The 27,345-nt window shown below is 41.6% G+C and overlaps 1 protein-coding gene across 1 annotated transcript in view; it reads right to left on the bottom strand.

Moving 5' to 3' along the window:
* Window positions 1-23,899, bottom strand: part of prickle2b (prickle homolog 2b) — an 89,224-nt gene extending 65,325 nt beyond the window's left edge. The window contains exons 1-2 of the mRNA XM_056391071.1: window positions 23,704-23,899; window positions 23,133-23,218 (exon numbers count right to left, since the gene is read on the bottom strand). Of these exons, the coding sequence (XP_056247046.1) occupies window positions 23,133-23,218; window positions 23,704-23,745 (128 nt within the window). The 5' untranslated portion in view covers window positions 23,746-23,899. The remainder of the gene's footprint in view (window positions 1-23,132; window positions 23,219-23,703) is intronic.
* Window positions 23,900-27,345: the final 3,446 nt, after the last annotated feature.

Here is a 27,345-nt window from a genome sequence, read left to right as displayed (position 1 = left end):
AGGCACTGGTTGATATTAGATACATGATTAGATCTCATGAGAAGCTGCATATTAGCACACAAGAGAGGAGATGAGAGCAGTAATTGCATTAGGCCTGCGAATGACTATTTTGGCAATCAATTAATCTGCTAATTATATTTTCAATATCAATCTGCTTAAAAAACAAAGCTATTGAATTTCGAATGCTATGAAATGAAGGAAGGAAGGCAAATGCTCTCATTGAAGAAGCTGGAATCATCATTTTTTTCCATGGCATTTTGACATGTTAGCCGGAAAGTCTCAGGTGGAATTTATGACAAACACAATGGCACTGTTAAACTAGTGTCCCAGTAAGACATGACTGTGAGCCAAAACACACAACAGACCTATTTCATGGCAGACATTTTGACATGTCATACAGCAGGAAAACCACAGGTCTGCAATCCACTTCAGCGCTGCATCATTAAAGGGGCACTCCACCAGTTTTACATATAAAGGACAGTTTACTGGTCACAAGGAGTAAAACTCAGCCTCTGAAAACAATTGTGTAATTTCTTCTGTCATTTAGAATTTTATTTGATTTCATTGACTTTTTAGTCTATTTGAATTTAATTATCTTTGACTTCTTTTTTAATCCATTTAATCCAGTTTGTTCCAGTCTAGTTCCTCTTCTATGTAGAGATGAATATTTCATTTCACATTCAACAACACCGATCACCTGTCAACCAATCACTGTGCACAGTCAGTAAATTGATTCAGAGATATGATGTGATCCATAACAATGGGGTTAACCTTAAATCACCATACACAGTCTCTGCTGTCATGATTGCTCACTTCTTGCTTTACACCTCTCTTCTCAGAAAAATGAAAAAAGCGATCAGCTTACATAGAAGTCCTTTGATCATTAACTCATTGAAAAGTCAGATTATACATAACTTTCTAATTGGCATCTTTTTTTTCTTTTACCAAGTCTTAAGTCTCCTTTCTTTCTAGGTGCTGTTATTGAAGAAGAAAAAGCCTAAATAAATCCTCTAAATGTTCCTTGCTGCCCTATTTTTTACAAATGTTACTATCCACACCACTTGAATTGCAAATTTTCACCTGAAAAAGGTTGCCTCATCCCTAAAAAATATGGCTCTCTCAAATTCAGCACTCATTAGTTGAAATTAAAGTGAGTTTCCTTTTGCACTACAAAAGGTTGGAACCATGAAGATGTGAATCAATGCAAAAGTGAAAATGGGAGATCAAGAGAAAAAAGGGGGATGAAGACAGAGAAAGAGGGACTTCAAAGTGTGTGGAAAAATAATCATTCCTTCTGGTGGTGGTGCAACAGATCACCAACTCAGTGTACAAAGATGGTGTCAGCAGCCAATTTACAGCACCCAGAGACCCAAAGGATACCCTCAGAAACTTTTTCTCACCATCTTATGCTAGTGGAAAGTAGCAATTCTCAAAAGTTTAGCGTGCTGAAGAACCCTGCCTCTGCATCTTCTCAACCTCCACCTGTGATGATGTGGGCTCTCCTCCCTTGTGTCTCGGAGTCAAACCTTATTTCCTCTACATCAAAGCCCCACCCCTGTGAGGAGCTCTGCTCGGTAAAACCTGCGCTCCTCTGAGGTAGCTTAATCTGAGGTGACGCTCTAATAAAGCTAACACACTTTACGTTTCTGGCAGAAAGCAGGCGTCCACAGGAACTCCGTCTGGTTTCCCACCTACATCTCGATCCCGCTCAGTTTCCTACTTTAACCGGGACACTGTTCAGTGCTCAGAGCTCAGGACAGGCCTGAATGGCAGATGAATCCCATGTGGCTCATTAAATCCAATCTAGCAGATTAATGCTAGTTGATCAGGACAGCCAACCTGAAAGTGCACTTAAAAACTGCTCTGTAACAAGCAGCTGTAGAGTGTATGTGGCCCAGTTTATATTAGCAGCTTGGAAGAAGAGAGATGGAATAAGAGGGTTGAGCTGTGTGTATACGTGCGTGTAAGAGTCAGTGTGTATGGAGTTTTAGTCAATATGTACTATGTTCCTGTGCATGTGTGTGTATGGACCATATGGAGAACAAATTAGACACCACACAAATCACTGAGAAGTCTGGTGTGTTGAGCAGGAGTGACCTTGGATGCTTCCCCAGCTGTGGGATTTAAACAACGTTGAGAGGAACTGTCCATACCTGCCAGGACTGTAAGGCTATTGTGTCAAGGCAGGATGTTCTGTCTAGTGTTTTGGAAGTGAATAGAAATACGTCTTTACTTTAATCTCTGTTGTTGAAAGTTGTTAGTGAAATACAATCATAATAAAGCCTGACAAAGAGGTGTTTAGACATCTTCTATCTTCTAAGTATAATAAAAGATTTCTTCAGGGGACATAAAGACAAGAACTTATGAAAGAGAAGCTGTCAACCGCAAACTGTACACATCCCACACAGCAGCTCAGGAAGAGCATCTCATATTATGCCCGCCTCCACACTACCACAACTCTGCTTTAACCTTTTTCCATTAAGGAGCCAAAAATCTGTCTCTTAAAAGGAATAGACTGATGCTGTCGCAATTCAAACCTATTTCAGGACAAAATTGCAGTGAAACGGGATGACTCATGCCATGAAGACCGTCAGAAATATCACTGAGAATAGTTAAGAACAAGCTGCCGTGACGCAAGAGTGGAAAAAGAGACAACAACAGCAGTGGAGTGGGTGTAAAAATACAGCGGCAGCACAGATCACATATTTAGGCATGACGACAGGGGAGAGAACAAACATGTTTCATTAAGACTATCGACCTCAATCTTAAGCCCCTCTGATTGAACTTGGCAAAAGCTTTTTAGACGGATGGCTCTCATTATCCATGACTGGACCATATACCTGGACAATGAGACAGTGTAAAAATGTTACCAACTCTTCAAAAATAATACTGTGAATCATTTTTATTTGTACAAAGTGCAGTAGACAGAAAAAAACCTGCAGGTCAAACCAGTATTTGGTGTGACCACCCTTTGCCTATTGAACGGCACTAGTTCTTAAGAGAACTCTTAAGTATACTTGTGCACAGTTTTTCAAGGTACTTGGCAGGTAGGTTGTTCCAAGCATATTGTAGCTCTTCTGTGGATTTAAGCTGTCTCAGTGTCTTCTGTCTCTTCGTGCAATCCCAGACTGACTCCACGATATTGAGGTCAGGGCTATATGGGGGCCACACCATCTGTTGCAGGACTCCGAGTTCCTCTCGTATCTGAAGATAGTTCTTTACGACTCTGGCTTTATATCAGGTGTTGTTGCAGAATGAATTTTCGGGCTGATCAGGGGACTCTCTGATGGTATTGCATGATAGATAAGAATCTAAACATCTAAGGTGCATAAAACTTGTGCACAATGCTGAATATATACAGAAGAATGACAAATTTAATGAAAAACAAATAGAAAGAATTAAGCATAGTATTTGGGCTGCAATGCTCCCTGCACCATTCTTCCATTTTGTGTTTTGGTGACGATGTTAAAGACGACTGTCCGACATGTCGCTCCAAAATGTACCACAGTGTTCAACTCGATTGGGATCCACTGAAAGTCAAAGTTGTAGCATATGACTGACACCATTTTCCTTCTCAAACCATTTTGCACTCCACTCGCTCTCTCCCTCCATGCCCCACTTTTAACTCTCCTGTGCCCTGCTAGGGAGGCACACCTCATAGTTTGAAACTTCTGGCTTAGCTCTAAGTCTGGAAACAGGGGGAAACAACCTGCCAGGATCTGTCCAAAAGTAACAGAAAGATTTTTTTTGAGTCTCTGCTGATTGCAACCTCATACTGAGGATAAGACTCCAGGAAGTAACCGTGCCAGGCCATTAAATAGTCACGTAACCCCCGTCAAAACCATGACAAAGCTATTTTTACACTTTGGTTTTAGTACAGATTAAATAAGTCATAATGTGTTAATTTGTGTGTTTTAGAGGTGCTCGTAGGTTGACTTTATTACCTTCGAAGAGAGCCAGGCTAGCTGTTTGCCAGTTTTTAGTCTTTATACTATTCTAACTTTGTTGGTGGAAGCTTTATATTTACTGTCAAAAGATGAGAGTGGTATCAATCTTCTCGTCAAACTCCTGGTAAGAATAATAAGCATATTTCCAAAGATGTGAAAACCATACAGTTCTTCTTTAATTTGCATGTTATTGAGAATATATCCAGTACAATTACAGAGTCCCAACTGATGCCAGGCTGCCAGAACTGTTGACTCCTTCTGTTGGTCAAAACTGTTTATATTCCACAAATGCAGCAACATTCATTGAGCTTTAACTCTTCTACACAGACAGATGTGATCTTCTCCCATTCTCCTCTTGTTTGAATGGAAGTCAATGGAACACAAAAGTGTTTAGAAGCTCAGTCAACATATGACCAAACAGTAGGAATGGTTGTTTTTCTATTTAATAAACTTAGGTCAAACCCTGAGGAACAAGTTATTTTTCTTTGCCAATTGCTCGTTATTTCTCCACACTGGTTTTTCAGATCCACCATGTCCTGATTTTCAGTCAGCTTCCTGAATTGTAATGGCTTAGACACTAGTGCTGACTCAATGAATGAAAGCATTCTGAAATATGATCATGATGGATGCCCACTTAGCTAGTGGACCCGAAAACTACCGAACCCCCTCTGCCAGGCTAACCTCTGGACTAAAATAAGTCCCACATGTGCACCTTTGGCAGGAGCATGACCCTATTAACCCTAAACGAGGCCTATGCTGGGCCTTGCTAATGACAACCTCCACCCTCCCTCGTCTGGTCCATGATGGCTGACTGACAGTCATGGGCTGCACACACAAACAAATACACCACGTTATTGAGCATGGAAACACACACACACACACACACACACACACACACACACACACACACACACACACACACACACACACACACACACACACACACACACACACACACACACACACACACACACACACACACACACACACACACACACACACACGACCTGTGGAAGCTGGTTGTGCGCCAGTAAGGAGGAGGTCAAACAACAGATGGCAGCCAGAGGATTAATACAACTCTGTCACAGTCAACTTCTAGTCAAACATCAGAAAGAAAGTCATACACTGTTGTACAATTAACACTGTGTTATGGAAGTTGTCAGTGCTTTTACTGCACTTTCTAATATTGCTTAGTTTAATCTGCAACACCCATATTGAGATTCACTGACTTATATTGGTTTCACCTTCAGTAGCTTGGTAAGGTACTCAGTTCCTTCTAGTTCTACCTCAGTGGTTCACACACTGGGCGTCGGGGGCTCCAAAGGGTTGAGAGGATGAATTTGAGGGGTCACAAGATAAATATGAAAGACATTTTTTTTTATTCAATGTGACGTTTTCTCAATATTTTTTTTTTTTTTTTTTTTTTTTTTTTAAATTGTGAAATAATATTCATATGATACTATTAATACAGTTTGGGCCAAATCTCCATATGAAATAATCAGAGAAGAGATCTCTTATGCAACGAGAGGCCACGATTAGACATTGCTTTGACTGAAAGGACTGAAACTGCCAAAACCAAAAATAAACAAATGACTCAATAAATAGATTAATATGCAGTTAAATGCACCAACACTGCAACACTACTAAAAATAATACAGACATTAATTAAGTTACAAAATGTAACATATACTGATATTTAAACTATATTAAAAAGAAATTAAAATGCCACGATGAACTCAAAGTTACGGGCTAAATAATGGACATGAGCGGCACAGCACACCTGTCTGACTGATGTTTACACGTAGTCAGCACCAGCCCACACACAGATAAAAGAATCAGTTACATTTATCAGAGTCACAAAGCCATCTAAGAAAGGAATCTGATGTGGCAGATGTTCTAATAAACCCCACATCTCAGGTATTGTGCAACCATAAAGGGTGTTGACAAGAAAGCTGAGCACTATTAAAAATAAGCCAGTGGGGCAGTGCTGTGTCAGTGACAGTAAAAACACCAGGTTATGAAACGGACACTTCCAAGCAACAGCAGGGTGCGGAGCTTCTTACAACATAAGTGATGCTCGACATGAGCTCGTGTAGGCATTGATGTTTCTTCTTTGTTGTGCAACACGGACTATAAACATTTAAGGCCAAGCACGCTCACGCTCCCACAGACATGCCAAGTCCATCGAGCGCTCTGTGGATTCTTCGCAGCTGTCGGCCAGTATCATCACAGTCACTTCCACAGAGATTTGTGAAGCTCGATGCCGATCGACATCATGATTCTGTCCCTTCTGCAGAGAATTTCCAGTCCAGTCCTCAGACAGACCTCTCAGGATTAGATGTCTATTTGTGAAGCCATTTGCACGGGTAAGGCTCACTCCTCGTCTCTAGGTCTCTGTCAGGCAGTTGGCGGAGCACAGATCCACACACACACACACACACACACACACACACACACACATATATTTTATCACTTTCTTCTCATTATAACCTGCTGGAGCTCACAGGGGTCCCACATCATCAGGCAGGCAGCCACTGAGGCAACACCAAATTACTGGTGTGTGTTGGTGTGTGTGTGTGTGTGTGTGTGTGTGTGTGCGTTTCAGCAAAAGTCAAATGTAGGTCTACTGCGGCCTATTGTGTTTGGGAAACAGACCCATCCACTCTCCCTTCTGTTGTCCCACATCATTAATCAGACCAGACAGAGGATAGTCTCCATGCTAATAATATGCACCACTAGCTCCAAAGCTAACCCAATGAGGACAATGACTTTGCCCTACTCAGTCGACAGATAGAATAAGATTATGTTTAGATACACACACACACAAATAACAAACATGTAGACGCACAACTACTGAATCTAGGCACTACTGCATTTGGCATTTAGTATATCCTGCTTTCACGGTCAAGTTTCAGTAAGAGTTTTAGTAGTTGATGTAGTTTATAAAGATGAGACTGGATTTATTCTGCATTTTTCTGGTTGTCAACAAAAACACAAAAATCCACAATGTGTTCTTCCCTATCTTTGACTGTGGCACTCAGCCCCAACACTGTTCATTTAAATATTTTAAAAAAGGCTCACAAATCTTTAGTTTTATACTTTCAAAAAAGACAAAGTAATTTCCTCAAAAAGCTGGGCATTGTAGTTTTCAGCAAATGTTACTCAAACAGGAGTAAATAGAGCAATTGACACTGACTACTTTCTTCTGCAGAGTAATACATATTTGGTACAATGATAAATATTTACAGTAGAGTTCACTGTGTAGCAAACACAACAGCATACAAATCAAGGCAAGCACACACACACACACACACACACACACGCACACACACACACACACAGGCTCCGATCAACCATTCTCCTTGCGCTCGAGATTCATTATTCAGGGGCCTGGAGCACAGCTTGTCTGAGTTAGAGCATCTGCGATTCAGCCCTGAATCCCCTTCAGACTGTCTAACGTACCTTCACCTTAACACACTCACACGGAGACATGAGCAGCTTACCTACAGAGACAACGACAGTGAGGGGTGAAACCCAGAGAAGCAGCGTGCAATTTAACTGTAAGAAATTTGACAATATAGCAGAGTGAAGACTCTTTCGGTGGCCAGTCGGCATGTCCACACATCGACACACAAATACACAGAGGGAGGAGCCAGTGAGTGATGATGAAGATGATTTTTTTCCTCCTGTCTTGCTAATCAGGATGCAGAAAATAACAAGGTCAGTGTGTCATGTCAGGATACACAAAAGGGTATTAAAAGAGCAAACACAGACACTCGGAGTCCCACTGCTCCCCGTCACATCTCACATTGGAGATTGGAACATGAGATTTGGGCTGAACACCATCTGACAATGAAACATAAACTGAGGCACGCTTTCTGGCTCAAGTGTCAAGCTATTAAATATTACAGGATCTGCGGAGGCTATTCTTCATATGACGCCTGGCACGGGCAGGCACGCGTGGCAGCGTACACAAACACACACAGGTGCACATGGTCTTTGCGTGGGCTACACCTGCCTCGGGACATTCCTTAGTTAAACAAAGAGTCTCCAGCATTTAACACCTGCTGTCACACACACACATACAAACACATACCTGTCACCCCCCACATGTCATTCATACAGACTCCGCATCACACCTGTGTGGGGATGCTAATATCAATTTAGAAAGCAGAAGCAGGGGGAGAGTGAGGGACGCACACACACTATGTCAACAATCTCTATCCGGCTCCATTGTCTTTGCAAGATTTTTACTATCATGTGTCAATCCTGAACCTGACTGGCTGGAAACAGGATCAGGAAAGTAAAGGGGCGTCATTACACACGGCCGTGACAGATGCGGATCAAACGCCGGCTTATGAAGAGCTACGAAGATGAAAACGGCCTTAAAACACATTAGAAGATAAACAAACAAAGCCGAGAGTCTCATAAGCCAACCAGATGGGAGTTAAAATGTGCCATAAAAAAATATACAGGCCTGAACTCAGGCAGTGTGAGCTCTGTGTTCCCACATGACAGGAAACAGGACTTTCCATACACTGCGGGTTATCCAATCTGTCTTCCTCCTGTTTCATCACCAGAGCTGCAGGCAAACAATTTACATTTCACTTCGACTGTGCTCTCACAGCGTTCATTATATGTCAATTAGTTCCTGCTCCGCGAAGACATTAAAGCAGCTGTAATGAGGAAGAAGAGGTTTGGTTTTAACAGATAAATAAATAAACACATAGATAAATAAAAGGGCAGACGGGAATGGTCTCGTCAGAATCAAACGAGAAACAAATTACACCCCAAGACCACTTATAAATATTGGAGTCTTTGATCTCCACACCAAATGAGCGTTTCGGTCTGTGGGGGAAATGATGAGAGAGCGTGTGCGTGTGTGTGCGTGTGCACGTGTGTGCGTGTGTGTGTGAGGCTGGCTGTGTACGCCCCAGGCCACATTATTTCACAGAGGGGGTTGAATGAGGCAAAGCTACGCACACTGTTAAGGAATGCAGAGATACACAGCACAGATCACTAGCCTCCCTGACTAAGCAAGTCCAGTCAGCTTTACTGGCCTAAACTGCTGACTCTCTGTTAGAGCAAATGTGGACTGATGATCACCACCACTAGAGAGAAGTGGCTCCTAAAGCACAAAGTTGTTGCTGGGCCTGTATTCACCCCCCTTCACACAAACCACTAGATCTCTGTGCACCATGTGCGTGCACTGAACATCATAAATAAGTAACGTAATTAATAATAATGTCAAACTGATTTCTTCATTTATTTTTAATAGTTCTGAGGGGGCAAGTTGGAGCCAGAGTTATGCTATTGTTGGAAGTATGACAACTTGTGTATCTTGTCTGCAGCTTGTGTAGGATATTGGGAGAACATCACGCCTGTCTGTCTGCGCTCTGGTTAGTCCGACATGAGCCCTGTGGTGTGGGAAAACCCCAGGGCAGAGGATTAGACGGGAGAAAGGGGGATTTGCTGGTTAAAAGCTGACCTCTGACATGCATACAACGGCCTTTTGATTCAACAGATCAGCTCACTCTGCTTTCTACCTCTGGACTGTGCAGTCACGCTGTCATCGAAGGGAAGTCCCACTTACTGTCATGGCTGGACAGGATAACACGGGCTTACTTGTGGCTTTGTTACGTGACAGAATACCAAGGAGACAGTTGTCGTCCTGGGACGCTGCCGAAAGAACAGACAGTGTGATCGCACATTACTGGCATTACAGCAGCCCTTGAGAATAATGTGTGACATAGTCACACTGTTCATGCGAATCATTTTATGATGCACTGCTGAAAGTCAAAGGTGGGACTGCTGGCCCTGATTTTGATTACATTTCCAGGTACACATTTGACTTTTTTTAAAAACCTAACCTACTAGGCCATATATGTTCCCAGTGTCGGGTATCATTGTCATAGTCAAAGCTATATCGAGCTCTTTCAACATCAATTTCAAGAATTGTTGTGGTGTGTCCGCTAGCTCTGACTACAAGCATATCAGGTTGAGAAATAAATCACAGAGGGGGTTTACAAAGAAAGGCTACCTTGCTGGTGAGTTACTCTGTTCTCTGGTTTCACAAGATTTTCAAACTTTACAAATGGAGGGCATACCTCCACGGCTCAAGCACTCTTAAGAGCCATGCTACTCAGTGAAGAATAAATCAGGGACATTTCTTTACATATGTATCAAAGTGCTGCACTCCACCAAGGTCTGGTTTTGATTCTTTTGATGCTTGTGTCTGCTTTATGTTTCACAAGGGGAAGTTAATCAAATGTCACTGGCAAAAATGCAAACTATTTGGTATCTAGCAAACAACAAGATCCTGCTGATTAGAGTATGTATTTGACTAAAGACCAAAATAAATTAAACTGGAAACAAATGAGCACTTTGTTTGGAACTGATAACTTTAAATACGTTAGACATCTGTATCAAATCCAGGAGATGGTCTTAGTCTCATGTACAACACTGTGATTTATTTGTGCTAAAACAACTGAATGGTGATCTGATTTTGATACTCAGCCTAATTAAATTTGACACTTTTCATCAGGAAGAAAAAGTGCAGTGTTTCCCACAGAATTGTATTCTTAGTGAGGGTCAAAAAGCTTTTGAAACAACCCTCACATCATGGAAAACTAAAATATTTTAGTGAACCATGGCCAATAACAACCACAGAAACAATGCAATTTTAATTTTCTTTGGGTATCTGATCTATCATACGGCCCTTATCTTATCTGTAATACTGACCACAAGGAGAGAGAAAAACACTGTGCAAAGTCTGACGTCAAGTGAGCAACACCGACCTCTTTGTTTCTTTTTTTTCGTTTTTTCTCTTTCTCCCCTATGTGTTCATTCTGTCTATCCTCATTTGCTCTGCTGCTATTGTCATACTGATAGTGCAGTACTTGTCTGGCCTGTTGTCAAGGCAGCAGGCAAACTTACAGCACTCTCATTGCCTTGGCAACCGGTCAACCTGCACAAATAAACTTGGCCAGATGAGTGATAAAGAAAGATGGAGAAGACGGTGAGAGAGGGAAAACTGAATACAACATTCAAATATGCAGAGCTCTAAGTAGTTTAAGCTGCAGCAACAGAGACACGGTTTTGTAAAATAAGGGTGATGATGGCTTAAATCTGATCGCTGAGGTAACTGTCATTACTGGCTCCCATTTCCATCCATCTTAATCCAAATGACTCAATGTCTGTGCCTGTGAACCGTGCCCACGCTGTGTCTTCGCAACACACAGGCCATAGAAGTACTCGTCAAGGTACTTCACATCCTCGTGTCTCAACTGGCTACAGCATGCTCCAAGGATCTAAAATGTGTTGTGTTTAAATCCAACCTGGGATGTTAGTTACATGTTTATCTCTCTTTTTATTCTGAACTGTATAGTAGTGCAGAAAGAACATTTTTAAAAAGTTTTAAAATGTAGAGCATGTTAAAACTACAGCTAGACAGACACCGGCTAATATCGGCCGATATATCAGTATCTACATATATGTTGGCTGATAAGAAAATAGAAATTGCAGTAGATGAATGCCAAAGAGATAGGTTTGTTTAATATTTAGGCATTATGGCTCTATAAATAGCAATGTTGATCCAAGTGACTTTGGACATTCCTCAACTTTTCCACTTGGGCCAATTTTTTTTGGCAAATGTTTCAGCTGAAATCTGGTACAGATATTCACGGTCCCCGGGGGATGAATCCTACTGACCCTGGTGATCCCCTGTCTGATCCTACAGCTCTTCCACCAAGTTAAGTTTTCACTTAAAATCTACTTGATGAATTTTGATTTTCTTCAGAGATTCAGAAATCCTAGATGGCATATACCAATGATTTCAGTAATCCAGACTTTTCCTATAAAGATACCACAAGGATCCTCAGAAAGGCACCAGCACCACAAACACAGCCGGGAAGTCACGTTCAGTGACTCAAATTACCTGAGGTGACGCCTAGCAGACAGCTAGCGGATAGACACCAAGCAGCTAGCCAACTCAAAGTGGCCACCACCCTCAATTATGCATGACTTTAAGGCTCAATGAAATTTAAATGGGTAAGTTATATAAATGTTCACCCATTGTACAGCTGTAATGTAGGAGAAAATCAGCTATAGATATAGTTTAGCACAGGAGTCTATGAGGAATGACTCATTTTTGGAGCCATGTGGCCATTCAAGGAACTGCAGTTTTTGGCACTTCTGTGTTGGCTTCAGTCTTCAACCCTGGAGGTTACCACTTGCTGTAAACTCTTCAGTTTCATTCAACTCATCAAAATGTGGTTGTTATACACCCTCAACTTAAAATCTCAAATATCAACACTGATACTTTCCTATAAAAAAATCCAGAAATGGTCGGGCTATGACAGGAGCCATAAAGGAGCAGCTTGTTATCTTAGAAATGATTTGAACTGTTTCAGAACACCTGAACATCGCCGAGCACAGCCACAACCATTAAAATGAATAGTAATCCTCTTGTTTGGTTGTATGCATTTGTTCTGACCTAAAGACTCAGTGAAGCAATGTGTTACTTCAGGCCTCTGTCAGAGGAAGCTGGCCATGCTTCAGAGCTTTTTTTCATCTCCTGCTTCCTGTCCCCCTCCACTCTCGCTGCTGCACCCAGATCAGTTGAGAGATACCTGTACAGCCTGGCACTGAGAGTCAGCCATACTCTCTCATCCGTGAAATACAGCCTTCACTTAAGAGCCTCTCCGCTGTTGATACTTACACAAACACACACACACATACACACACACTTGTAGATTCAGGCTTGACTCATGCAGAACTGTGAGCAGAACCAAGACGACACCTCACCCACACCTCAGATGACGACAAGTCACACAGACAGACAGACAGACAGACAGGAGGAAGACAGAAAGAGATGGAGAGAGACAGGAGGAATATACAAGGGTCAAAGCTGTCATGATATGTTGCTATAGTCTTGATATTTTAAAATTCAATACACACATTTAGCATTTTGTTTTCCACCAAACACACTTTTCAAAATGAGGTATCACAACGTAACATCTATACAGCAAATAAGCCTTGTGTTTTCTCCTCACTGCTGTTTGATGGAGTGGCTGTCTGGACCCTTCCTTCAATATTAGACAGCAGCAGTCAATTCTCCCAGGTCAATGTGCTACTTAAGCCAACCAATAATCAGCAGGCTGGCTGAATCAATAAACCAATCAAATAATTTAACACTGCAGAGTCATCAACCTCTTCTTTTGCAGTTTGGACAAATGAGGCTTTGGGTTCCACTGGGATTTTGAGTCTGTAATGAAAATAGGGCACATCATTAAAGTAATGGGACAGTGAAATAGTGACTGTCAACATCTCCCTAACTTACATGTATGAGATTAACCTAATAACCAAAGTGATGATTTCTTTCCAGTGTCATACAGTACTGGAGGTCTGAGGATTTTCAGATCTAAAAACTGTTCATCAGTTGTGCGTGAGCCCATGATACAAGGATGACAAGCAAGATGACACGCTACTTTGCTGTTGTACGATGGTGACCTCTACTGGCAGCTCCTGACATAGAATACGGCACCCTTTTCCCCAAAATCACCACCACTGAGAAATTCTTCCAAACACATGAAAACCTTGATGTTGGTACAGCTCTGATCAAGGATTTTCTCCTACACACACACGCTCACACACACACACACACAGACACACACACAGGATGGGAACAGGTGGCTGGACAGAGAGAACAAGGGGGGATAAAATAAGAGGAGGAGAGAATCAAAGAGATCTTTGAAGTGGTGCACTGCTTAAACCTCACTGCGCTGGGCTCTTTAAAATGGTTAGATGAGGAGATGCATGGATGGATGGAGGCAGCGAGGAAGGAGGGGGGGCAGGGATGAAGGTTTAGTGAGCAGAGATGGACGCGGGGATACAGAGCGAATATTAGAATGAGAATGAATGAGTTCAGGTTTATGAGGGCGCGAAGCATAAAGGAAACTCAAGTGGCATTAAGAGTGAAAAAGTGCAACTGTTTTAAAAAAGCAAACAAGAAATATTTCCTGAACTTCATCCATTAATCACCCTTTAATTTTTCTATAGCTGAATTGATTTGTCAGTTAACTGACAGCCAGAGAATTCATCACTACCAATTCTGATAACTGATCAATCATCTTAGTCTTGTTTATCACTGTAATTGATATAAAAAACTGAATCTGTAGGAATTGAGGACCTCAGGTTTTCTGACATTTTATACACTAACCACTCTTAATCAATAATGAAAATAACCGTTAGTAGCAGCCCCACATCCATCTCCTTCAATTCGACACCTCCACCAACAGACAAGCATGCAACATCTCCAGAGCTAGGCCAAACCCCCTTGTTCATAAAGCCCCTGAGGAAATCAGAGTTTGATGTGAGAGAGGCTTTAATGATTCCAAGACAAATCTAATCCACTAAGTGTTTTCAAGCAACCCAGGATTTGGTCTGCAGCTGTTTGGCTGCTGAGAGCTTGTGCACCTAGTGGGCGACCGCGGAGCTCACACGACAGGACGTGAACGAGAGCTCTCTGAATGAGAATGAAGGTGAGCAGGTGTGTGTGCTCTAACAAAAAGATGAAAACTGCTTCGGCCAAGTGATAATGTGTTTTACACCTTCCTTAGTCACTGTGTGTATGTGGGTTGACAGAGATAGAAAAAGAGGAGGTAAAGGGGGGTTGTGTGTGTTACCACTGATTGCAACATATGCTTTAGGGAACATAAAGTAAATAAAAGCCTGAACTATAGAATTGATCAAAGACGTGCTTTTGTTCAAAGCACAAAGAGCAAAATTCATTTTGTAACTTTACAGGGCATGGAGTAACCTAACCGGAGAAACGGCCATGATGACATGAATTAACTCTCTAACCGGGGTGGGCGGGTTGGAATTGTAGGCCAGAGCACTGTAAATGTTAACTTGCTGGGCGTATGACAGCGGTGAGCCTGCCTCTCTTTATTTTCAGTGACAGTTCAAAGGCAGCTTAGCACGCTAAGCCTTCATTAAGGCATGGATCAGCAGCAGGGCAAAAAATCGGGGTGAATTAGCTTCGCTAGCGCACAAGTCACGGAGAATTACAGAGGTTTGCTAATGTGAGGACGGGTGAAATCTAGCTACAAGTGGTATAAAGCTACAAGCATGCTATGATAGTTCACAGCAAGAGCCAAGCACGCCACAGTTGTGCAAAACAGTTGGCGTGATTTAGATAATTTTTACACTTAATTTCAGTTATGTTGTATTGTGCTTTGATGCAGTTACATGTATGTCAGCAACGCTCTTTTTCCCTCTCTGCCTCTTCCACCATTACTAATACCTCTCATCCATGCTGAAAGTGGCCAACATGCACAGAAACAGTTAGTCAAGCATGAAAGAAAACACCACATTAAATGATGGTTTGACCAATGATTAACCTGAATACATACTTTTATGAGGTTTGAATGGTTTTAAATAAGTGAGACATAATGGACTGATTTCATACACAGACAGTATCCCCATGAATGACAATATGTTAAAACGCACGCATACCATCGTCTCTGAGGGACTAAAAGGACTTTTCTGATGCCTATCGCTCTTAATCCAAATGCATGAGCACCTGTTAGAGATGACCTTGATGGAAGAAGCTGAAAAAATACTGAAGATGGGGATCAGAGTAAAGCTACTGGCTTTATTACAGAGGCTGCCAGAAAACATTACACTGACTTGCACAGCTGCTCTATACAATAAATCTCTATTAAGTGTATGTGGGGTTTTGTTACAGCCTAAGTACAGTGATGCATTTTGTTCAGATAAATGAGAAAAGATTTTTCTTTTTTTGATTAGGGATCATAATGTGGATGGTTATTTTTATCAGTTGGCTTCATAGCTTAAGAGCAGGATGCTCAGTATGGTTTATCCGTTCCTACACTGGAAAATCTGTAAAATGTCTCTGGGCCGTTATGTGCGCTCATTTACTATGGCAGTGTAGCTTTTTATTTACTTACTTATTTAACATTTCTCCTTTCCTCTTTCAAAAACTGTACCCTATAGTGATGGTTGAGATGTTACCATCAAAAATCAAATGACATCAAATTAAATTTCTGGTCTCCTGAGGGGCAGCTGATCTGGGACCTGGGAATAACTGGGGAACCTTGTTGCTATTTGTGTCAAAGTTGGAAATGTTTGCCTCCTGCTGTCTTCAGCTCCCTTCAAACAGCTTGTATGGGTCATTTACTTTCTTAATTTGATAAATCAGAATTTAATTTGATTTATTAATTTAGAGTTATTTTTTGTAAACAAGATGCTGGGAGAGGAGATTATTCAAAATCTATGGGATCTGGGAGGGAAAAGCAGTTGGACTGGAGAATCAGAGTAGGCTTAACATAATAAAAAAAAACCTGCTTATAAGAAAGTTAATGTGATGATAACATTCCTGACGCTTCACTGGAAATGCCAAGTCTCCTCTCTTCAACACTGACTAAAAATCTGGTATCTATAGATGGGATAAGTCATAAGTACAAACTGGAGGTGATACTGGAGGCAAATACAAAAACACAACAGCTAAAAAACACAACTGTCAGAGTCCAAAAGACACCACTAATTATACTGCTGTGCCAACACAGTGACCGTTAAATAGCTCAGCATGAATAGCACTAAAAAATAGTCACAGTGGTAAGGGTGAACTCAACAACAGCCAACAGCAACCACATTACAATACTGTCTTCTATTTAGTTTCACCCGAGGGTTAAATGAATGATAAACCTAGTCAATAATCCTACATTATGCTGCTGTGTGGAGTCCATAGGCTGTCAAACATGTCATACAATACTAATGATACAGGAGCTACAGCAAGTTACAAAAGCAATTACAAGCATTGAGCACTAAAGCAACCCAACCCCTCAGCGGCTCTCCTGTTACACATCCAGAACCCACCTGGTGGATGAGATGACACCACCTGCTGCCGCACCTTATAGCTCACTTCTTACACATCCATCTTTCTTTAAAACATTAAGTTGACACCATTACTCTGTTGGCAAATGCACTACACACACACACACACACACACACACACACACACACACACACACACACATTTAAGCAAATATATCAGGATACACAAACAGAAACACAGTCACACACATGGACGCTCTCTTTGTCTCTGGCTCCAGCATCTGCATCATACAAGCATAATTACAAGCTGCATCTACACCAGATGAGACGGATCATTTCCTCTCTCCTGATAGAGTGTACAAACACACAGCCAGCCAATAAAACATTCGGAACAATGCAGCTCTATCGCATCAAATCAAACAGAAGAGGCAAAAAATATAATGCCTGAAAAAGCAATAAATTGGGTTGTTATCATTGTTTGAGCATGCATTCAGAATGTCTAATAAAATGATACCTAGGAATCACAGTGTATTCTCTTGCTAAAGGCGCTGGAAAAAATTTGTCAAAATTAGAACAGATGTGTGGATTGTGTGCTTGCTTTCCAAAAGTGTTTTTTTTTTTTTTTTTTTTTTTTTTTTTTTTTTTAAACCTGTGCTCATTATTAAAACCCCCACATGGAGAGAGGAAATGAAGAATACTACAGGAATTCAGCTGTGATCTTTTCTCTATCTGTGTACTCTGTGTACCTCTGTGTGTGTTTTTGTGTCACATCAGTCTCTCTCTCTGGAATTTTGATGCCGGGATTTCATTGGAATTCAGCAGCTGACCGACAGGTCCCTCAGGATCTCAGCCGGCCTCAGTGCGCACACCATCTTTGTTGCCGTGACCGCCATGCGTAATCCTCACAGAGTCCGAATCATTACAGTCAAATCAAATACCGTGTTTGGTGTATTTATCCCTGGGTAGTATGGGGTGATTCGGGTAGAATGAGATGAGGGAAAAACAAGGAGAAATAGCAGATGAGAAGATGAGGAAGAGACAAAGAGCTGGAGAAAAGGTGAGGGGAAAACAACAGTATGAAATGAGAGACATGGGAAGGGACAAGTTCAGCCCAACACTGTCTGAGAACCCAAAGGTCAAACTATGATTTATTTCAGGGGCTTCAGAGCTCCCTCGGTTAGCATTATCTGTGAACATCACTCATATATCACATGGCCCCGAGGCCCTGTCAAAATATAATCCTTTCAAAACAAATCTCCTCTAAATGATGAAGACAAACCACACCATTTACACAATAAAAAGCCCAACTTAAGAAGTCATTTGCCTACTGACCTATATGAGTGCTACCACAGCTGCTTTCTGCACCAAAATGAGCCCTGGGGAGGGAGAAGACAGCAGGACAGGGAGTGTTTTCATCCTTGGAAACTGTCGAGCAAGGAGGCTTTACCATCTCCATGCCAATACCCAGACACGGCTTTAGTGATAAATCTGCTAAAGTCTCTATTGTGTTACACTGACCACCAATGGTTTCTTCTTTCTTTCTCCCCCCTCACCTCAAGTCTCCTTTTTTTCTGCCGAAATAGCCAGCTCCCATTCATATGCCTGGTCGCCCTGACAGTTTTATTTGCCAGGCCGTCTTGTTAACACAGTGAATAGCGGGGCCTGCTTCTGTTATGCAGATCAGACTGGGTTACCGAGGGGACAGACGTCAGGAAGCCATTCAAGGCCGGGTTAAAACTCAACCTAAATCCCTCTTGTTCTACTGCAAGCAACCATCCTCCTTTTTTCCTCCTTTTCTACCCCCTCACCACTGCTGCTTTTCGCCAGCTAAAGTTTCAGCTAAGGCCCTGTTGCATACAAGTACCAGCTTTGTCCAGCTCTGGCAAAACCTGAACTAAACCTGCTGCCTTAAATGAAGTTTTATGTTGCGCTCTTGGCCAGAGGAAATGAAGAAATAGTAAATGCCAACACCTCATGGCATAAATCCTCTTTTCTAGTCTGATTCATGTCTGAACTGATCTAACCCCACACAACAGGTCAAGTGTAACCTTTAAAGCACAGCTCTAAAAACACACATGCATCATGAAGAGGAGGGTCACATGATCAGGATCAGATAGCACATTCACACTCAGGGCACATGTTAATAAGCGTGGTAATGAGTCTCATTAGCACAAAGAAAATCAATCAAGCCAAAGGCAAGTATTAATAATTCAGAAGGAGCATGTTGTGCAAGGAGAGTCTCTACTCCTATACCTAACCTGCCAACAGCAGTCAGCTCAGCTTACTGGGTTACACACAAGCAGCCAGGTAAGAGAGACTCTTCTTTCATCCATCGCTTTTCTACCCACATCAAGGTCACACAGGCAACAGGGTGAGGAGAGCGAGCAATTTCCACCTCAGATGAGCTGAGAGAAGAATGGTGTCCTACCAGCCTTTCAGCCAAGCCAGTCATGCTAGCCACATTTCTGAACCATGAACTGGTTTCTCTCAATTTAAAGAAGCAGCCACTCTATAGGAAATTTCTGTCACACAGGATGTGACGAAACACCATGTATAGACTAATTATTTCAGCTTCTGTAATCTGTAATCACGTTATATGGTCAGAAGCAGTGTTTTGCATGATTGCGCTAAATGTTTGTTAAACATTGAATGAGAATGTGAAGAGAGTTAACAGCGCTCGTGCACCAGAAGGTGGCAGTAACGCGCCAAAAAGCTGTTTGCTAACTGCCAAAAGACATCCGAAGAAGAACTGTGTTTTACGGCGGCACTCAAAGATTTACAGCACCTGGCATGGCCAACTTTTTTTTCCTTCTTCTTTCATAAAGCAGGACAACTCAAAAGTTATGCCAAGTCAGAAGTTACACCATTGGTTGGCCGGCCGAGTATTGGAGTTTCCCCATCGGTCGTTGTGCCTTCTAAATGATTTGGCACAAACAGTTTCTATTACGTCATCAGGAGAGCGTTTAAAAGGCAGTGCTGCCAGAGTAGAGCCTTTATCGCTAGATTTCCCAACTTTTCAGACACCTGTAATGACCTTTTTTGTCAGAAAAGCATTTAGTGACTTTTTAGACGAACCTTAGCTACTTTCCGTAGAAGACAGTCGCCAGCACTGCCCCGCGACCACAAGGTTGTGCTTTACTCCACGCAGGCACACCTCTCTATGCTGACTGCACTGCAGCTGACGTGAATAAGCTTCTACTTTTCTCTCTCAGAGCATATTTTGTAAGTAAATTTAGCTGAAATCTCAGCACAGCAATTGTCTTTAACTCATGTGCATGGTGATTTTATGAGACAACATCTCGATTATAAAAGATTTTAGGAATGCAGAGCAGCAGTTAGAAAATGGCTTGGAAGTGACTGCTGGTTAACATGTAGTCTTAAGGGGCCATGTTCCAGTCAATATTTCATACTTGTTGCAAACACTAGGCAGAATGCAAACAAAACGTGGCCCACCATATACTAGGTTTGGACCTAGTCTTGTATTTTAATATTTGCAGACACTGGGTTTATCGTTCGCATTTGAGTCAGACAAAATTCTTGAGGGTAATGTTTTGGTAGGCCTGGGTGATTTTAAATACCCAGCACTAGACTGGCTCCTCTGTTCACTCTGAATGGGAAATGCTTCAACACACTTAGTCAACTTACTATAAAAGATCAGCCTGAGACACCCCCTGAAGCTTAGCTTATTGGAAACATCTTATAGAGACGTAATATGGAAGAAGAGAGGAGAAAAAAAACAGTGCTATTCAGCTGCAGAATATTTAGAGAATCATCAATATTTCAGTGAATTCTGAGACAAGCACATGTAAAAAGTGTGGAGAATGGTACTGTGTGTAGTGTAGCCTAGGCCCATTCACTGTAACATATGCATTCTCACGAGAGCTCAACTCTCCTAGCTGTGACTCTGACAAACAACACGTCTACGTACTTGCATGAACTACATGAGAGAGAAAAAATATATATGGTGTTCTGAAATGAATACATTTAAAAAATAAAAAATAAAAAAAAAAAAATCACACAATGCAATCCAAAGTAAAAACAAATATGCTAACAGAGGAATTTCTTTACAAGAAAATTAATCACAGGGCCCCAAGATTATTAAAGTGGTAAGAGAAAACCTATTATAGGCTATTTCTGTTACACAAAATTATGTTGTTTTTTTTTTCCATAGAATTTTCTTTAATTTCTGCTTTTTCTTGTAAATGCTTGATAAGGTCTGTCCCTTCAAATAATACAATCCGGGAAAGGAAAATGAAGCTTCGGTTGAGCTCATGTCCACATTTAATCTGTGGTAAGGGGACAAACGTAGACTCTGATCGCTTTTAAGGGGTCACACAAGAAAAAGGCAGAGACTAAGAGTGTACAGTCACGCTAGCAGCTCTGTGAGGCTGAGCTACATGCTAACTCTAACAGTGTGACATACGCACGCAATGACAAGCCAGCAGGTATAATGTTTACCATGTTCACCATCTTTGTTTAGTATGTTGGGATGCTAACAGTTGCTAATTAGCATCACTTGGGAGTATTCCATGGCAACTCATCCAAATCTCAAATCTCCAAGGACAAAAGATCATTTGTGCCTGGTAGAGTGCAGATGAGTTTAAGAACACAGCAATCCACATGCACCATATAACAGTGTATATGTGTTTAAACCATGAAACCAAATATATTTGAAACTGTTGTTTTGCTTTGGCAACAGCAAACAAACAGCATCTGGTATGTGGAGACAGTACGTAGGGAGCACCTGCCCCTTCATCTCCCTATCGCTAACCTCAAGGTCACTTCAAGTCCACCACATTCCACAACACTCATTACTGGCATACCTTTTAAAATTAGCATGAAAACTCTTTTATTTTTGCCTGAGAAAGATGCAGGAAATTCTCTGTGAAATTGGCAAGTTTTCTCTTTAGCAACAAAGACTGGCTGGAGCAATAAAACAGGCTTTGGCCTCCACACACAAAGTCGGGCTCCTTTACTCGGTGTCCACTGACGATGTTTTATTCCAGTTTGTTGGACAGGAAAAAGTTGACTTTTTATTGTGAGACTGCAAAGACGGGTAATTAAAGGCTGCATTCCTGAGCAGGCGGTTGCCCCTGCACTAGTTTACTTTACAGCAAAGGAGGCTGGATGGTCTTTACGGTACAGACCCTCCCCTTCTATTGTGGATCCCTATCAGAAGAGAAAAGTGCATTGGCTGCCATGTTAACTTTGAATAAGCTGGCTCCAGCCTGGTGGACTCTTCTTTTGCCAAAATACTGGAGTTTTATGTGTTTTCTATTTATGAGAAGAAAAAGAAAAAAAAAAACACTTTTAGAAATAATTGTTGAGTACTGCAGAGTGAAGTCATGCCCTTACAGATGGTGCAGGTGTTAATAAAACAAATTAACTGAATTAAACTGTTACATTTTCCTCACACTGTTAAGTTTAATGGAGGCTTTAATTTCGGACCTTTCCTCCCCAACCAATCCTCTATGGACCGATTCAAGCAGCTTATTGTGTTGCACAATTACAGTGTCGGATTTGTAATCAGTGCATAACGTGGCTTGAGGGTTTTGTTGTTTCCACAAACTGAGCTTCAGCAGCCACTATGCAGTAAAGAGACAGTGGTGTAGATCACAACATCTCCATTAAGTCAGTACTGCTAATAGAGTGATAGGTGGCCATAAGAATCAGCTGACACTAATAAACTAACAGTGTTCAGTGCTTTCCTTATATGCGATGTCTTGTGTATTGCATTCCTCAAACAGAGTTGCACGCATTAGTCACACTCTTTCCCACACTAACCCAAACCACCTGTACTTCATAGCAGGAACACTTCTTTTTTTACAATACACGGCTTGTTTCAAAGAATAAGCAATTTTACATCCTCCCACTTGTGACAGAGCGACTGTGGAAGCTGCAGGCGTGAATCCTCCCTGCTGTATGAAGGGTCTTTACAGTAAAAACTATTATCTTAGAGCACACAGGGGCAGAACAATGGTTCCTTCACAGTAATGTGCATGGCTGATTCTATTCAACTTACCAAGGCTCTGAAAGCTTTCCTTCTCAATGCTCCTCTACTTGAAGAAGGAACCTTAGACTTTATATTGTATATCACAATGCTGAGTGGTTACTTTGCCAAATTTCTAGTGGTTTAATCAGCTGGTTACATGCCACTGTAACAGGGCAGCAAATAATAAATGGTTTCACCTCTGAAAATAAGCATCAGACCACAAATAGTGACTGTTATGCTATCTATGGGATGGAGACATCTGCACATGTGAGGGGAAAGCAGCTGTGTAGGGAATCAATGAGAGTTCGCTCGATGGAGTGAAGCGATGCTGTTACCTCCATTTGTGAAGGGCGAAGCCTGGACACTGCTCTCCACAGGTGATGCAGGGCTGTCCTCTCTGTGGCTCATCCGCAGGGTTCAGCTTGGGAAAAAACACAAACAGAAGATGATGTGTCACAGCCTGCAGCTGCAGATACAGTAGTTTTTTCCCCCCATTCAGACAGACACTGCCTGGAGCTCTAAATGTCAGAGTATCGGTGGCTAACTGGGGGCTTCCTGTGTGTTACTTCACCTACTGCAAAACTTGTTGTTACTGCATGGTTTTCAAAGCAACACAACAATGTGCCAATTTCACACATATTTTAAATGGAGGTCTTCATGTAAGTTGTAAAGCCTGAAACAGAGAAAACATATCTGTCATCTCCCTGGCTGTGTTGTTAATGAGGCATGTGGCGGTGCGTTATCATAACAGAGTAGATGTAACATGATGCTCTTAGCAACAGGGGAAAAAATCTTGACAACACATGAGAATATGTCGCGTGCGTATTGTTTAATTAAACCGCAAAAACAAGTGGAGACACGCGCTTTGGAAACCACCACACCTACAACTTTGTCTTGCCTACCTACCGATCTGGTGGAATTTCTCCTCTTGGAGCTGCGACTGAACATGACAGGCTGATCCCGGGACAGAAAAAGGCACAGTAGTCTATTACCGACACAAATGGCGCACAGACGAAACTGGAGATGAGTGAGTGTTTGTTGAAAAAAAAAAATCCCTCACGACTTTTCCAAACACATGGAGCCGTGGGTGCAGTCCTACCCTATTAACCTCCTTCATTAATGAATGGAGCTGCGCTTTCCGGATCGCAGCTCCACCCTGTTTCCTCACAGCCAATGGAAGAGCAGGAAAAATACTTTTAGAAAAGGAAAAACTATAATTATGCTTGGACGAAACCAGTGATGCGGTGGTAAATGACGGTGTGGATGAGTCCTGACGTCCAGTCTGAGAACACCTGAAGGCAAAGAACAGACCCTGTAATCATTGTGGAAATAAATGTTTTATGCTGCTATTCTCCCTCAGACACCCCGCCTTCGTTTAACTTGATCCACTTTCGTAATTTTCCACTGTGAATGTGCTAAAGGTTCACAGCTTTTTGAAAATGTCAATGCACTAGAAAATAAAACACTTGAGTCACAACACAACATGATACAACCTTGACTCTGCAGGGACAAGAGAAAGCTCTTTCTGTCTGTTCCCACTTTTAACTCAGAGACATCAGTTCAGAGGAGATTAATTCTTCACCTCTGTCCATCTCAGCAGAAACATCTGCCATGTGCCCCGTGTGAAACTGTTTTTCTTCCCTGTGGTCTGACTGTTGATTCTCTCCAGAAAGTGCATGCTGTTTATCAGAGGAGAGAAGGCTTTTGAGCATCACTGGCACAACCTCAGTGTGACAGTGCTCTGACTCACAGGCACATTTCACTAAAACGTTCTTATACCATATTATTACTGGTAGAAAGACATTTCGCTCAAGGCTTTCTTCTATACCCATTATGCAGCTCTATCAGTCTCTCTAAAGTTCAGGCATTCACAACGCTGTCGGATGGTTATTGTGCACTAATGTGGATGGTATTTGAGATTTCTCTCAGTTGGACACAGGCTGTTTTCTTTTTCTCTCCTGTTTCAAATGGAAGTGGCTCTTCGTTTGTATGGATGGTGACCCACACCTCTGAAACATGGAACGTGAAGGTTTCTGAGTAAGGAGGAGTTTGAGTTGTGCTGGGTGGCTCCAAAGAATAAGTGTAGTTAAACAGTACCTTCCATCTATTCTGCAAAGACACTGCTGTGATTTCTGTATGTTTCAGAAAAACAAAACGAAACAAAAATAATCAAAAAAAGAAAAGAACAGTGTTGGTTGAGGGTTGAAATCAGAAATTCTTCTTCGTTGAAATTAAGTTAATGCACCTCAGTAGTTTTCATTGCATTATGATTAAATGAATAGTTTCTAATCCAGAAGTCTGGTGGTTATATAGTAGAGGGATGGATGGATCCATTACGTCATATTTGAAATCATACATCAGTCAGTCACTGTTATATGAATGGGTCTGTTTCACATCACAGTTAATGTTTGATTGATGAAGCAGTCAACGAGAATCCATTATTTCATAATTCAAAGGATGAGGCTGGTGCTCTTATAGATCTAATTTACTGCCAAAAACCCAAGAAAAGATCTAAATCTACAACGAATCGATCCTAAATAGACCACCCCTCTGTCCCACAGAGCTCCGGTGTTGTCCAGAAACTATTACAATCACATCAGTGAGCCACACTGACACTTTCCTCTTACACCATCAATATGGCCACTACAGTTCATTTCGAGTCCCACAACTTTCTACAATTAATATTCACTAGAGTATTAATGGCAATGTGTATCAATGCATGGCTGAAAATAGTCCCCAACAAATTTCTGCCTGTTTGAGTGATATTAGCCAAAAGCGGTGACTCAGCCATTTTGAAAAAATAATGAAACTACATATTTGTGTCCTATTTTAAGATTTATATCTTCAGTAGGAACTGATGGGAGCCACAGACAGTGTAGGGAAGTCAGAAAACAATAAAAAATGTAATTAAAATGTTGTATTTCATAGAATTTGTTCACAGTAAGAAATGTACAGAACAATGCAAACCAGCTATTTAAAATATTTTTCAAAGTGTTGGCCACAAAAATAATTGGCAAATACTGAAAATCATCATTATTATCAGTAGTATGAATATTAGTAGTAGAAGTGGTGGTTGTTGTTGTAGTATTGGCACTTGTAATAATAGTATAGTTTCAAAAACTTACACCAGTCAATCCAGGTAAGCATGGATTAAAATAAATTCCAGTGCGGTTTTCTGAAGTCTTTTCTACTCTCTTTTCTAAAGAGTTGTCACAGACATGAGATTTTTCTTTGCTCTTTCACCTTCGATCATCTTGTGTGTAAGAAAATAGACAGGCAGCAGAGCAGGTGTTGCTGTGTCAGGACAAAATGATCCTGCACTTTACTGAATAGAGAAAAAAAACAGTCTGTCTCTGCTTTGCCTCAAGGACACACTGGTAACCTTGAGACACTCAAGTTGCAAAGAGGGGGGGGGGGGGGGGGGGAGCATTTTTGTCACACATCAGCGCTCTGTACAGAAAAACAGTCCCAATCCCTTTCCACACTCAGATAAACACAAACTGTATCTGGGCATCCAAACTGTTTGTGTGTGCATGCGGGCCTGAGGCTTACTTACTACTAAGCCTCAGTTCAAAGTCAACCAAGATTACCTTGAGGAATGATGATGATAATGATGGTAGGGGGAGCTGACCCTAGGGACGCATGACTTTAAAACTCCCCTCATTAAGTCTTAAGTTAAGTGTCTAAACACTGTTGGCAGAATCAAACATAGCTTGCATGCTATTTCAAGGAGCAATGCAAAAAATAGTTGGAAGCCATGAAAAGCTCCTTTTTTGGTTGTAGAGTGGCAACGTGGTTCAGTGAGTGTTGGTGTAATGAGCTGATGTTAGGCTTTTTTTTACTGCAGCCATTGTGGAAAAAAATGTCTTCATTAAAGCTTGATCCAGGATTTTTAATGCTGTGCATTTTACGTCGCATTATCTCAAATATCTTGCCAGTGAACTTTAGACCTGCAGAAGTCTGTCAGGGCTGATTTGGGTTCAATGAGCAGTTGCTTGCAAAGTGGAGGACATGACGTTCAGAAGTGTTGGGAACGTCTAGTACGGCCTGAAGCCTACAGCTGCTTAGGTCACTGGTGTAATCCCTCTGGGAAAGTCTCAGAGTAACCTGCATACTGTACTCACTCTAATACTGATATGAGGTACACAGAGAGGTAGACCCCAGTTGATTTGTTTAAGTATGTGCTTGTGTTTGTTTATGGTATTTATCACAAAAAAATCATATTCATCATTTTCCTCACAATGGAAAAATCTGATATCCCCTGTATCAGTTTGCAGAGCTATTGTTTGTAGAAGTGGTGTCAAATACTCCTGTTCTCTGTCCCCACCCACCTCTCTCTGTGAACCTCTTGCACCATTAGAGCAGTTGCTTCATAACCCCCCCCCCCCCCCCCCCCCCCACCATCACTCACTAATAACAGCACCTATGTGCTCTCTACCAGGGACACTTAGCAGTGTGCTTGTAGACCTCACTGAGAGTGCAGGTAAAGTGTTGGCAGTGGTTGGTGCTGCAGATCACTGTTGAGGACCCAGACAACCAGAGTAAAAA

This window comes from Seriola aureovittata, chromosome 2 (genome assembly GCF_021018895.1).
Source record: "Seriola aureovittata isolate HTS-2021-v1 ecotype China chromosome 2, ASM2101889v1, whole genome shotgun sequence".
In the NCBI taxonomy this organism is placed as follows: Eukaryota; Metazoa; Chordata; class Actinopteri; order Carangiformes; family Carangidae; genus Seriola; species Seriola aureovittata.
The sequence above is the reverse complement of the archived record's forward strand: the minus strand, read 5'-3'. Positions and strand labels throughout refer to the sequence as shown.